At 29.8% G+C, this 15,374-nt stretch overlaps 1 protein-coding gene across 1 annotated transcript; it reads right to left on the minus strand.

Annotated features, from left to right (window-relative positions):
- Positions 1 to 1,775: 1,775 nt before the first annotated feature.
- On the minus strand, positions 1,776 to 13,898 carry LOC127702846 (uncharacterized). The gene is made up of 13 exons (XM_052207150.1): positions 13,893 to 13,898; positions 12,799 to 12,885; positions 11,266 to 11,356; positions 10,815 to 10,895; positions 10,333 to 10,420; positions 9,471 to 9,505; positions 9,148 to 9,235; positions 8,423 to 8,760; positions 7,951 to 8,127; positions 7,040 to 7,141; positions 3,816 to 6,384; positions 2,883 to 3,173; positions 1,776 to 1,783 (listed from the first exon to the last, which is right to left on the minus strand). The coding sequence occupies exons 2-13, from the start codon at positions 12,882 to 12,884 to the stop codon at positions 1,776 to 1,778; spliced, it is 3,954 nt and encodes a 1,317-aa protein (XP_052063110.1). The 5' UTR covers position 12,885; positions 13,893 to 13,898.
- Positions 13,899 to 15,374: the final 1,476 nt, after the last annotated feature.

Here is a 15,374-nt window from a genome sequence, read left to right on the forward strand (position 1 = left end):
ATTCAGGGAGAATTAACAAACTAAGAGAGATTTAACCAAAAAATGTATTACTTTATGATACTAAGGGACATTTAACCAAAAAAAAAAGACACTATGATATTAATGGACTTTTTACAAACAAAGAGAGATTTAACCAAAAAATATATTACTTTATAATACTAAGGTAGATTTAACCAAAAAATATATTACTTTATAATACTAAGGGAGATTTAACCAAAAAATATATTACTTTATACTAAGGGAGATTTAACCAAAAAAAAGACACTATGATATTAATGGACTTTTAACAAACAAAGAGAGATTTAACCAAAAAATATATTACTTTATAATACTAAGGGAGATTTAACCAAAAAATATATTACTTTATAATACTAAGGGAGATTTAACCAAAAAATGTATTACTTTATAATACTAAGGGAGATTTAACCAAAAAATATATGATACTATGATATTAAGGGAGATTTAACAAACAAAGAGAGATTTAACCAAAAAATATATTACTTTATGATACTAAGGGAGAATTAACCAAAAAATATATGATACTATGATATTAAGGGAGATTTAACAAACAAAGAGAAATTTAACCAAAAAATATATTACTTGAAAATACTAAGGGAGATTTAACCAAAAAATATATGACACTATGATATTAAGGGACTTTTAACAAACAAAGAGAAATTTAACTAAAAATATATTACTTTATAATACTTAGGGAGATTTAACCAAAAAATATATGACACTATGATATTAAGGGACTTTTAACAAACAAAGAGAAATTTAACCAATAAAATGTGTAACATTTTAATACTGAGGGACATTTAAATAAAAAAAAAACAAATCTTTGAAATGCTGACCAAAAACAACCACTAACTTACTAAGTGAATTACAAAAATATATTACATTATGATACTAAGGGATATTTAACAAACAAAGGGACATTTAACCAAAAAATATATTACTTTATAATACTAAGGGAGATTTAACCAAAAAATATATGACACTATGATATTAAGGGACTTTTAACAAACAAAGAGAAATTTAACCAAAAAATATATTACTTTATAATACTAAGGGAGATTTAACCAAAAAATATATGATACTATGATATTAAGGGACTTTTAACAAACAAAGAGAAATTTAACCAAAAAATATATTACTTTATAATACTAAGGGAGATTTAACCATAAAATATATGACACTCTGATATTAAGGGACTTTTAACAAAGAGAAATTTAACCAAAAAATATATTACTTTATAATACTAAGGGAGATTTAACCATAAAATATATGACACTCTGATATTAAGGGACTTTTAACAAAGAGAAATTTAACCAAAAAATATATTACTTTATAATACTAAGGGAGATTTAACCATAAAATATATGACACTCTGATATTAAGGGACTTTTAACAAAGAGAAATTTAACCAAAAAATATATTACTTTATAATACTAAGGGAGATTTAACCCAAAAAATATATGACACTATGATATTAAGGGACTTTTAACAAACAAAGAGAAATTTAACCAATAAAATGTATAACATTTTAATACTGAGGGACATTTAAATAAAAAAAAAAAAAATCTTTGAAATGCTGACCAAAAACAACCACTAACTTACTAAGTAAATTACAAAAATATATTACATTATGATACTAAGGGATATTTAACAAACAAAGAGACATTTAACCAAAAAATATTTAACACTATGATATTACCATTGCATTTACCAAAGAATGTACTTAAAGAACAACAAAAATATATGACATTATGATACTAAGGGTCTTTAACAAACAAAGGAAAATTTTACCAATACAATATATAACATTATGATACAAATGGACATTCAACCCCAAAAATATATGATACTATGATACTAAAGGACATTTAACAAACAAAAAAAAATTAAATGCTGACCAAAATTTTGTAATCATGTGCTGTATTTACTAAAAAAATGTACTTAATGAACAATTAAAACACTAATGGACATTCAACTAATTACAAATGAATTATGAAAAATCTGCTCAATGAGGTATTGTTTGTGACAAGGTTTCCCTGTTAAAAAACACATTAATTATACCATTATAAGAGGCAAAAGGCAATTGATATAAATTTTTACATCATTCAGAATTTTTTTTTGAGATATCTATATATATATAAATATATATGCTACATGTATATTGGTAAATGACGAGAATTATATTGCATTTAAGTAAAATATCCATGTGCAAGAAAAATTATTTGGTATTACATTTTGAAGAATAATTATGGGTATTGTTGGTAGTTATGGACCTCCAGCAACTGCCACTGCAATTCGTTTCTGATATTTTTCCCTTTTTCTCTCATTCCATTCATGTAAAAAAAACTGCAGATAAAAACAAAAATGTTCCTGGGTCATTTGGCGTGCTGAGGACTTAATACACTGGATAAAGCTGTTGAATTGTTCACATATTTCAGAGTTTATTGTGTCAAATCCTTGGAGTCTTGAAGATCTATAGGCACATGAGCATTTATGAGAATACCCATGGAAAATATCATGGAAGAAACAAACACATCGGTAATAGCCACTTTCTCTGTTCAGGCAATACTCCTGTAGATTACAAGCAAAATCATAGAAGATATCCGTGGGTGGATGCTCCAGATGTGAGTAAAGGGAGGCTGATGGATCTTTTCTGCCTTCTGCATTGGTCATATGAAAACCATAACAGTGACCATGACTTGGACAAAACCATAAAAACAATGTTGATGTACCTCTTGCTGAAATTTGGGTTTTGGAAAAATATTTCTCACAGTTGTCATGGGGAAGAGGTGGGTCATCATATGATGGGTTTTTTCTCTTCTCACCGTCAATGGTAAATTTTCTAACGGGGCGCAATTTTTCACCAGTTTCTGAAAAGTAGTAAGCTCTTCCATACTTAGCTGGGTTATATGTTCCTGGTTGTGGATTTGCAGGATCTGGTTGAGTGATCTCCATATCTGCAACACATTTGATCAAATATCGAATAAATGTAATGACATCATCGGGAACAAAATTATTTCCTTGAGGATTGGCATGACTAAGCATGGATGAAGCAATCAAATCTCTTAATTCTGGAGCATACTCTCTCATTTCATACATTTTTCTGTTGTAAAAGCCATTTCCAGCAGCATTTATATTAAGGCCACTAATGTGGTCTAATAACTCAGTTAGATTATTTAAGTACGAATAGGGAATTAAACTGATAACTGGTGCAGTAGTGCAAAGCATATGCAATATGAAGGCATAAGATATCTTTTCCACATCTGGCATGTTATTAAGAAAGCGTTCGAAAGAAGGCCTTACTGAGTTGTCCAATATTTCTAGTAGTATGTTGTTTCTCTGCTGAGTTTCTTCATCAGATAATATTTCCTGAGGTGGAATTTTATCAAGGTTTAACTTCGCTAAGTAGTTCAAATGGTGTCTGGCAGTATTAAGTTGTTCTTTATCTCCAACTCTGTCAAAAAGGAAGCATCTTGCCATTCTACGATGTAATGTAGGAAGTATATTGTCAGGATTATCTGGTTTACTTATTTCATCAAAAGAAGCATGTCTGAATCCAATACCAACTTTCGTTCCATCACAAGCAAGTTGTTTAGGTCTAAATTTGCAGATAGGACAAGGTTTCCTAAAGTCAATCTTCATATTAGATGCCCAACTAAACCACCACTTTATGAATACAGATGAATCCATAAATGACCTGAAATTAGGATTGCATTCTTTGTAGTCTTTAGTTTTTAAATCACAGAATGCTGAAAAGGTTATTTTAGTGGACAAAACCTGGTTTACAAATGCCCAACCAATTTCATCTCCAGCTGCAGTATCTCGGGTAACTACATGTAAACATTCTTTATCTCCTTCATCCCAGTCTTTTTTACAAGGTGATTCTTCATTAGCACAGCTTCTGCTATATACCTGACACTGTACTGGTGCTATTTTTGTATAGATAGTGAGTACTCTGGAAAATGTACTTACACCATTTAGCTGCTGATTACTTGTCCATCCTGCGCCACATGGACAAACTGAAGTTGGAATATCTGGAATAAGATGTGGACCTTTAATGCATCCATTTTCAACATTGTTTAAGTTAAGAGCGCCCAATATATAACGATGTTGTATATTCTGAACTAGATTGGGATCAATAAGCTGTATATTCTCATCATTTTCAGTGTTCACTGCAGCTTCAGGTTTGCTAAATTCTGTCCAAAAATGAGGAGCATTCTTCAGCTCAGACAAATGAACACATAAATTTTGATCAGTATTAAGACAGTCAACATTTTTCTTGCATCCTTTTTTACTTTTACATAATCCATTCAAGCAGGAAACTATATAGCGCTGAAGACGTGAATTGAATGTCAAATGAACTAATGAAATGTCATCATCTATCAAAATTGAAAATTTTTTGGTTCCTGGTCTTGTAGTTGGCAATTCAATAATTTTCCTATCCTTGTATAACAGAGCATCTTGTATGACTACTTGAATGTTTGTTACGGTTGCTTGCTCATTCCTTTCCAAATTTGGTGATACCTCTTGATGCAAAAAACGACAATGCATGCATTTAATACCATTTTCATCCAGAGCATCAAACTGTTCCATATTGTTATCCAGGGATTCCAACAAGGTACGATAGATACGACAGTTGCAAGTGTAAAAATAACCGTTCTCGAAAAGATCCCTTGATGTTTTTACATAATCAGAGCTTCTAAATTCCCCACTTTCATCATCATAATCATTCATAATTGCAATAACTTTCTCTTCATCGTAAACCTGGATAATAAAACTTCGATTCTGTAAAAGATTTTTCTTGTAGTTATCATATAAATTTACTTTTTTGAACATATTTTCCACATTTTGTCCTGAAATAGTCTGCAAAGCCATTTCTTTTGTCAGAATTTTCTTCCGTGGAATAAATGTCCTTGTTCTTTTTGTTTGAGGTTCTCCAGTGGGATCATTCATATTTTGGTTATTTATGTTTTCTTGATTCTGGTCTTCTTGTTGGAAAGATGAGTAAATGGTTTGAAGTTCATTCAGCTGATGATTTTTGTACAAGTACAATACCCGATTTCTCAAAGAGGTGGCCTTTGGACTTGTTGAAAATCTGTAATGATAGCGCAAATTTTCTTTTCCAAGGAATCTGTTGTGATCATTTGATAGAAAGTTAATCATGCAACTTTTGTAACATAGGTTATTAACATTACTAGCAGGGAGAGGCTTCATAAAGTCATCTGAGCATTTGTCACTAACTTCTGCATTTTTCACTTCTGGGTAATGAAGTATCTTGTTTTGTATGATATCTGTGTGGAATAGTTCATTGTTAGATGAAAAGTAAAGACCATCACTGGCATCTGAATCTATCTTAACTTTATAACCATGTCTAGCAGTGTGCACAAAACAAGCAGCTAGTTCAATGTCACAAAAGTCTTTAACTTTTTCACACAATTGTTGTCTTCTAGATTTTAAGCTCTTTAAATTGTTGGCATAAATTTTGTCAGGGCGTGTTCTAGATTTTCTTGAGTCCTTGTTTTTCTTTTCAATGAGCATTCTCTGCTGATCTCCACCAGTTAGGATGTTGCATAAGAATACATTATCTTGCAGAATTCCTAATGTTTGACATATTACATCCAGAAAAGTCTCCTCCATGAAATGTTTGTAATATCCTGATTCTATGTATCGTATATAATGTACAGGTGCATTGTGATTTTCAATCTCAATATCAAAGATTGAAAAAATGAAAACTCCTTCAGAGCAGTCTGGATAAGTTGACATATTAATAGCAGCTTCCTCAAATAAAAATAGACAATTATTTGGATCAAGAAATTTCATATCTTGCATTTTGCTGATTATATTATGTTCCACCAAAATAGCCTGTCTACACATATTTAAGTTTGTTATTAGATCATTTTCGGTCATGTTTCTATCATTAAGGTTTTGAATGCTGGAGGCTACATATTTTCTCTTCTTAGAGTTGCTTGAGATATACTTCCTTGTTACTATTTCTGTTTCATCTCTGAGTGTAAATTTTACTGTACTCTGATTGGTACCTGTCAGCTCAGGACGGTTTGTGACAATAACCTGTTGACTTGAGCGTGTCATGTTAGAGTTCAAGACAGCCAATTGATCAATTCCCTGGATTGTCAGCTCTGTGGTATTACCACTAGTAGAAGTTGAGGGTTCAGTTCCAGATTGACTAGCTGTAGTATCACTCATGGTTTCAACCTTTTGTTGAAAGGCAGATACTAATCTTTCATAATTTTCTGGATTCTCTGTCTGTAACTGTAGTACATAAAGCTGATGATCTTTAACAGTATACGGGTACTGAGATGGCATACTAAATTCTTCATCTAACAATGGGAGGCCTAACTTAATTTTCTGCAACAAATATAAGTATAAATACACATATATGTGTGTGCATTATAACATATCGTATTCGTTTTTAGTATTTGAGACATCTTATAATGCAAATTTCTGATATTGAATTAATACATGTAGGTTCTTGATGGCAGATTTATTTTCTATTGTGAAGGTCATTAATGAACATTTAGGCATACCAATGATAAATTAAATATAATATTTGCTGAAATAATGAACATAATTGCTGAAAGCTGTAGGGTGTCCTATAGTTTTTAATTTTCTATGGCAATCTGTCTCTTGTGGAGAGTTGTCTCATTGGCAATCATACTGCATCTTCTTATTTTTATATTCTGTAAACAATACATATCTGTTTTTCGTGATTTTTTTAAAAAATATATCAGACTGTTTTTTAATTTCACATTTTTCATGTTGTGCCCTTTTAAAGCTAACTATATGGTATAGGTATTGCTCATTGTTGAAGATTGTAGTGACTTTTAGTCGCTAAAATCTACATTCTTTCGTCTCTTTTTTTGATAGTTGTTTCATTGTCAATCATACTACATATTTCAAATACTAATAAATAAAAAATTGATATGGAATATGCAATGTTGAATGATTGTACAAAAGTGTTTTTTTTTATTTTTATATGAGGCTGAAATGGACATAACCTCACCAAATTAGGAGGACACAAGTGAAGATCAGTACAATTCTCTGAAAACTGTCCTGAAGGAAGTGCTCTTCCCCATTCTTCAATTGACTGAAAAGTTAACTGTTCCTACAAATAAATACTTTAAAATCAATGTTTCCGCATTATTTAAAGAAAATTGGTACAATTTACATGGTAATATATATAATATGATCTCCATTGATTGAGACATAACAATTAGCCTCATGCAATACAAAGATACTTTCTTTTTTTTCTTTTGGGTGAAATTATGATGTTCTTTAATCTATTTTCTTTTCCCTAAATAACTTGTGAAACTAGTAATTGCACATAGTCTTAGATACATGTTTTTTATTAGTTATTTTTGGCTTTGATCTAGTTTTCAGTAACTCTGAGTACTCTCAAATCTATACTTTGTGTCTTTTGTGTTTTTGTCAGTTTTTTGGCGCTTTGTATCAATCAGATGAGTTAAGTCCTTTTCAACTGTTAATTATATCTTGTTCTGATGTTGTACTGTTATACCACTGTCCCAGGTTAAAGTGGAGGGGGTTGGGTGGGGTTTGGCTCCAGCAAACATGTTTAACGTCGCCAAATTCTGAATGATTTTGTGCATGTCCCAAGTCAGGAACCTGCAATTCAGTGTTAGTCGTTTGTTGCTGTATATCATATTTGTTTTTCATTTATTGTTTGTACATATATAAGGCTGTTAATTCTCTTGTTTGAATTGTAATATACTTTTCACTTCAAGCCTTTCATTCATAGCTTCATCTGCGGTATGGGTTTTGATCATTGTTGAAGGCCGTATGGTGACCTATAGTTGTTAACTTCCACATCATTTGGTCTCTGGTGGAGAGTTGTCTCATTGGCAATCATACCACATCTTTTTTATTTTTATATATAATTTCAATTAAAATCTGTACCAAGTATATATGTTGTAGCACATGAATTTCCAGTTTGTATTGTTCATTTGGACAACAATATACACATTCTTCCCATTGGCAAAGAATTCCAGGATGAATGTGCGAAATCACGTGCTGGGCTAATAGACGAATATCAGTGAACTTGTCCTCTGTACACTGCTCCCACTTGCACTTCAGCTAAAAGAAAATAAAAGCATATATAATAAACAAATAGTTATAGAAGTTTATTAACCTGAAAATCACTTCATAAAAATTATATGAACCTATACAACATGTATTTCATATATCTGTTATATCATAAAAAAACATAAATGTATTGGGTATCCGCTGTCTGATTTTTTTTAGGAAGTTGTTGTATTCTTCATTGTTATTATTCTGTACATTTTATAGTCAAATAGGGTTTTTAATTAAATTGTCATAAGTGGACATATTGGTTAAAAAATCTTGTAATATAAATATATTTTACATCTACCATTGTAGGTCCTGGATTTTCTTCAACATCCCCACAGAGATGCAGGATAAACCGTTTGAAGTTCTTCCAACATCTGCTTGCCAAAACCTTCACTGTTGTTAGTGCAAACTCTATTCTTGTGGGACTACTAGACTCCACTTCCTCACTCTCTGCAAAATCTATTGTTGTTGGAATACTACACTCCACTTCATCACTCTCTGCAAATTCTATTGTTGAAATACTACACTCCAGTTCATCACTCTCTGCAAACTCTATTGTTGTTAGAATACTACACTCCACTTCATCACTCTCTGCAAACTCTGTTTGTGATGGAATAATACAATCCACTTCATAACCCTCTGTAACAATAAAGGACTTGCTTAGAAGTTTGTTCAATTGACCTAGACCTAGCTGATTTGCTGGCTTCAGAATTTTATAATCAATATATGACTGGAAGTGGTGTGATTTCGAAAGTTAAGCTTAAATAGGGACATAGCACACAAATAATATATTAATAATAGAGCATAAATGTTGCAATCTAGCTTTAAAATGTAACTGTAGACAAGGAAAAAATAAAATAGCACCCTAATTTGAAAGGTAAGATACACAAAATGCACAAGGGAAAAAAGACGCATTTTTTTGAGTGAAGCCCATACTATTTCATTTGTAATAAGTCTATTGCAATATTAAATATAGTGGAAAAGATTATGTCATCCAATACTTTAAAATTCCTAAAACACTCTTACCTATGTATACACTACCATATGCTATGTGTTTATCATTCTCGTCATAGGAACTCCTAAGCTCCTCTACAGGTTCCTCAGTTATTGGTACCTAGCAAAATAAAAAAGTATTTTTTTCAAAAACCTAAATAAATTTGTAAAAAGGTATCTATAAGTAATAAATTGTCAGATTGGTACATGCATTTCTTCTCTTTTTTCCTTGTTTATATAGAAACAACCAATAATTCAAACATTTCTTTTATACCGCACAAAATAATTACAAAAACTAATTCACCACATTTTCAAATGATTATCACCAGAAATAATGAATTCCAAACATTACAAACCTGAAGAGAAAGATCTTTGACTAAGTGAGTTTTGCCTGGAAAGAAAAAAGACATCATAAGTTTTAACATATACATATCTATTTGCATTCAGCAATCCTATTCGACTGTACATATCATTCATTTTCTAGAGGTGTGCAAGCATAGGAAATTTAAATATATTTAATACCAGTAATATCTTAAATAACTTGGAAAGTGTCTATGAGAAATTGTTTACTCTTTTGGATCACCAAAGTTAATCCATATTTTTGAGATTAAATAATATTCATTCTTGAAATACAGAATTATCACTTTAGTAAATTATTTTTTATCTCAATATAAAACAACGTCATACCAATATACGACCAAAAAATTTTTAATTTTTGCAGTCGTATAAAAACAGTAATAAAAACAAACTGTAAGTGTATCTAGTCCATGTATGTTCAGTTCATTGTCTAAAATTGTGAGGTGTCTTTTTTCTGTGAGGTGTTGCTTGCCTTGTAACAATTGTTTTTATAGTTCCTGTTATATCATATGTATGTGTGATAACTGAATATTTATAATATAGTAAAATAAACGGACTGAAGTAATCTGCATATTTGAAAACATACAAACGGATTTCTGTGAGGACTAAATACATTTTTAAATGTGCTTAATTAATATATACTCATTCCTGTTCCTATTATAATACATTATACCCAGGGAAGGCACTTTAATACTGCTTATACTGGTCCTGAGAAGTCTCATTCAATCCTATATTAATCCTTATATTGACCACTATAATGTAAAAATGCCTATTGTGTGATTTCGAAAATCATTCTATATACCAAAAATATCATAACTGAAAAGCACAATACTTAAATTATAAGAAGTTTTAATACCAAACCTTTTTTAGCATGACAGCAAATAACATGGTCTATCAGAAAATCTTCTCTGGAGCATATTACTGGACAAACAGGACAATTATAAGTGCTCTGAAACAATATTGCATATTGAACTTTAAATGAACAACTTTTGATATATCATACATCTATCAATCTGATATGATTTGCAAATTTCAATATCTGTAGGTAAACAAGATTAAATACCACCTTCCTCTGGATGTCTGGTAAATAAAATCAAACACCCACAAAAAAACAAAATACTGACAGTAAAATAATGTTTAAAAGCAGAAAATAATCATGTCAGTACAAAAACTATTGTATCTGCCTTTTCTGTTCAATCTATTAAAAAATTAATATAGATGCAAGATAGAAATACACCGAATTCAAAACGTTTACATAGATTATTTAAAAAAAATTCTAATTAACTTAAGTTATTATTTGGTGTAAATATTTGAACTGAATAGAAACTATGTAACAAGATTACTTTTTTTTCTTTCTTAGTCACAGCTGTTTTCTTTGATTGCTTCACTTGTAAGGATTCCACAGATTGCTTTTTCGTGTCAGTCTAAAATAAATGCAATAATTATTCAAATATCTTCCTTTTTGCCATAAAATGAATATTCAAGTCCAATAATTCAGTACATTTCCTATGATATTACAGGGTAATTGAATAATTTAAGCTTTATAGAAATATTAACAGAAACAAAATCAAGCACAAGAAAGTATTAAGGATAGAGTAACAATGTATTCAAACAACATTGTACTTGCGACTTATTGTATTCTTTAAATGTTTTTGCCTTTGAATTCAAAAATTATGTCTCATTAATCTTTCTATATACTTTGTAGGGATTAAAAAATTAAATGTTGAGATAAATGATATTTTAATTTTCTGCATTTCAATATCAGCATAAGTCTTTAAGTAAACAAAACAATACCTGATAGAAACTATGAATGACTGAGGATGACAAGATAACAGCCAGATCCTCAGTAACATCTAGGACTATTTCATTCCTCTTTAAACTGTATCTATAAGAAGTGGAAGTAGAATTAGAAAAATATAACAGTTTAAAACTATGAAGAGATTTAAGTTGTGGTACAATCTTGGATTAAAGGATTTTGTTATTCATATTTCATTGTTTTCAACCTTTTTTTAAGCATGTACAAATGAATCTTCTGCAATACAATATAAATTCAAATGTGCTATAGTATTTATATATACATCATATGTGTACTTGTTTTCAGACTTCTATATAACCTCTCCTTTAAAGTAAAAGCTCCTTGATAGTATTTAAAATTAGAAACACTTAAATTGTTGTTGCCTCATGAAGTTTTGTTGCAATTTTTTTTAACATGCAAGCATTTAAAACACTTGAATATCAACTTTTAAAAAGCATGCCATGGTATTTAGTGTGCATTTAAAATAAAATTAGAATAATTAAACTTATAACGATAAATTTCCAAAGTTTTCTTCAACATCATGCATTCATGCTAGTAAGATATCAATGAAGTTTTAAACCACAAAAAATACTTCATTCAAGTAATTACAAAAAGAAAAAAAATATCAACTTTTTATAGGCATGCCATGGTATTTAGTGGTCATTTAAAATTAATTAGAATACTTCAACTTATAACGATTTACTTTCAAAGTTTTGTTCAACATCATGCATTCATGTTAGTAAGACATCAATGGAGTTGTAAATCAAAAAACTTCTTCATTCAAGTAATTACAATAACAAAAACACATTAAAAGGTAACACAATAATGCAACGATGACAAACCCTGTTTTATAAGTTCCTCTTGGTTTTCTGTGAGACTAAATTAAGAAGGTAATGAAAACAAATAAAGTTATATAATTTTTGTTCAAATCATTTAAGGATGTTTGCTAGTCTTTGTTTTTGACAGATATTGGTAATCCTCTGGTTTTATTCACATGTAGTTCCATCAAAAAGTTAGAATGCTAACTCCGTCTATTCTTTTCCTAATTTATAACATATAGTTTAAAAAGCCTTTTATTTTTATTTTACATAGTTTTTAAAAGAAAAAGGTGCTAATGTTAAATGTATGGAAAATCTAGAGAGAATAAATTCCCACCAAATTTTAAATGGCTTACATCTTAAAAACAAGGACACAAACCTTTAATTTTTTTTTAACTTATTTATATACTATAAATTTATAAGTCTTTTGAAAAATATAGCACCGAACTTTGTTAACATCCCATCTTTATTAATTCAAAATACATATAAAATATGACAGGTATATTTTCCCATGAAATGTCAATAAAATGCATGTTAGCAGCCCTATATTTTTTTTTTATCTATTAGCAATTTATCCTAAAACTTTAAATTAGGGTCTATCATAGCTGCTTATGAACTTATAGAGAATCTATGATTTTATGATATTATCTTTGTTTTGTATTATAAAATGATATTTTCTATTTTAAATAGTACAAATTTTAATTTTTCACTTACTCTTTTATTATTTGATCTTCTTGCCCCAGCTGAAGACAATCTCTTCCTCTTAGAAGGGGTTCTAGAGGAATTCTGATGTTCAGCATCCTGTAATAAACATTCAAATGTAATTCTTAACATCAATCAAAGACAAATGTTAATACATGTACATATTATATAAAATCAGCAGTTACATAAACCTGGGAACAGTATATCTAAAGGGAAATGAATCGGATAGGCTTTCCAGTATAAAATTGATCAAATCTCGGACTCCTTGAGACTTCGCAAGATTTATTGATTTTGGTGGCGTCTGACTGAAAATTTATCAGAACTGCTCAATAAAGTAATCACATAATTCTAATCGTATATAAATACAAGTATATATAAAGTAGATATATTTTGTCATATAAAATGACCAAAATAAGTGTGATTTATTTGATGTGAAGTGTTTTATAATGTTTTTGAATTTGGGAATGCAATCGGCGCCATTTTTTTAATACCGTTTGCATTCTGTACCATTCTGTGATAAAATGAATGCAATTATAACAAACTTGAAGTGACAGAATACAAGTTTGATACAACTGTAAAACTAGTTTGAATGACATTTTATTGATATTATCAGAAATTATTAGGATAATAGCGAGTACGTTTTTGAAACATGTCCGTTTCCGTATCGTATCTTTATTACCTATGACACAACGATAAAATTGGCTACAATTAGGTAGTGTCAAGTCCCGTCAATATATATGTTCCTGCATAAACAGTAAGGAAACCGTTTCAATTGTGTTAACTATAATAAACACTTCACAAAAAGATAATATTCAAAGTAAATCCATCATTTTGTAATACTTATGTCATTATCATGTTATGATTTGTTTATAATTCCATTTCTTATCTATTACATCAACATGTACAATGAACAAATGTACTTATATTTTTTTCAAAGGCAGAGCCTGCATTTAAAAACCTGAATTAAAATGCCAGGGAGACCATTTAAAAAATATCATAGAAAATCAAATGTTAATTTCTAACAAGTTATTTGTCAGACATGCAAGATAGTGATAGACAAATACAAATATGCTTTCATCTATTCTTATACACAATCTATTAAATACCGTGTCAAAAGGGCTTCACTTTTTTTGGTAAAAAAATGCCCATATATGGTAATCACATGACTTCCATTGTTGCTTTAAGAAATGGGGTCAAACCGGGGTCAGCTTTCCGACTGTTAAAGGTAGTGTATTTGTACTTTAAACATGTTGAAATAAAGTCCGAAGTAATCAAGTATATATATTATGGCGATGTGTAACAAAGCAAAGTAAATATCTTTTGCTAAATAATAAAACACCGCTCCTATACGAATTACGAGTAAGTCTGTTCGAAATTGCAAATGTTAGCGTGCAATTTATTTTTTAAAAGTAATTTGAACTATAATGAATAAAATAGTAAGATTGATACTGATATACACATGTGTTTAACCAGGATACGTACATGTAATATGGAGCAGACAAAATATCTTAAATTATTGCTATAAATAACAAAATGATTTAAATCATTGCCCGATATTGCAATTTAATGGCATTTATCAGGCATATTAAGAACTTAACGTTTTAAAGTTGAAAATGGAGAAAAATTTAAAATCAAAAAGAACTTTGAAGAGGCGATCAAAGCTTCTGCGGCAGGTGAATCCGCAGTATGTAAAATTAAATATTTATTATTTTCAAAAAGAAAATCAATCAAAGTGAACTGGACGTTAAATCAACGTGTAATGTATATAATTTCTTTTAATGCAGTTTGAGAAATGTTCAGTCAACTGAAGTATTAATCCTTTTTAAATTGCTTGATTACCTCTATAAACAAATATGAATACCCCTTGTATGAATAATAAAGGAATATTATAATAGTCCTTCAATCAATATTTATAAATAGATTTAATAGCAATCTGCTGTAATAAAAATCGTCAATTTATACAGGAAAGTATTCATTTTGTTCAAAGTACGCAATACAGTACGCAATTTTATTGAAATAACGACTTAATATCATTTATCATCAGCATAATAATATATAACTAGTTAAATTTAAATTTGCAGAAACAATCAGTGAACAAATTTAGAAAAATTTAAACAAGAGTGGTACTTAATCTCATCTGAACCACCACCAAAAGCCATTGATTATCGTCCATACAAAGTAAACCCTGAAAGGGAAAACTTAAAAAAAAAAAAATATTAAAACTTTTTGTAGATTCAAGACCCTCAGTCATAAACTTCCTATCGAATCTGGGAGGTGGAATAATCTTACTAGCGAAAATTGATATTGTAAACTGTAATTCAGGAGAGAGAGAGAGAGAGAGAGAGAGAGAGAGAGAGAGAGAGAGAGAGAGAGAGAGAGAGGTGAAACTCTATTACAAAAAGGACCAAACATATGATGAAATGTTATTTACTGGAAACAGAACGATGCCGAACAATTTGTGTAAACTTATCAAACAGATTAACAAAGGGCTGGAATCTTAGGATAACATTGTCAACATTTATATAATATTGTATATATGCATATTTATTGTATAACCTGGAATCTCTTTTTTAGATGCATATTACAAC

This window comes from Mytilus californianus, unplaced genomic scaffold (genome assembly GCF_021869535.1).
Source record: "Mytilus californianus isolate M0D057914Y unplaced genomic scaffold, xbMytCali1.0.p SCAF_5, whole genome shotgun sequence".
Classification (NCBI taxonomy): Eukaryota; Metazoa; Mollusca; class Bivalvia; order Mytilida; family Mytilidae; genus Mytilus; species Mytilus californianus.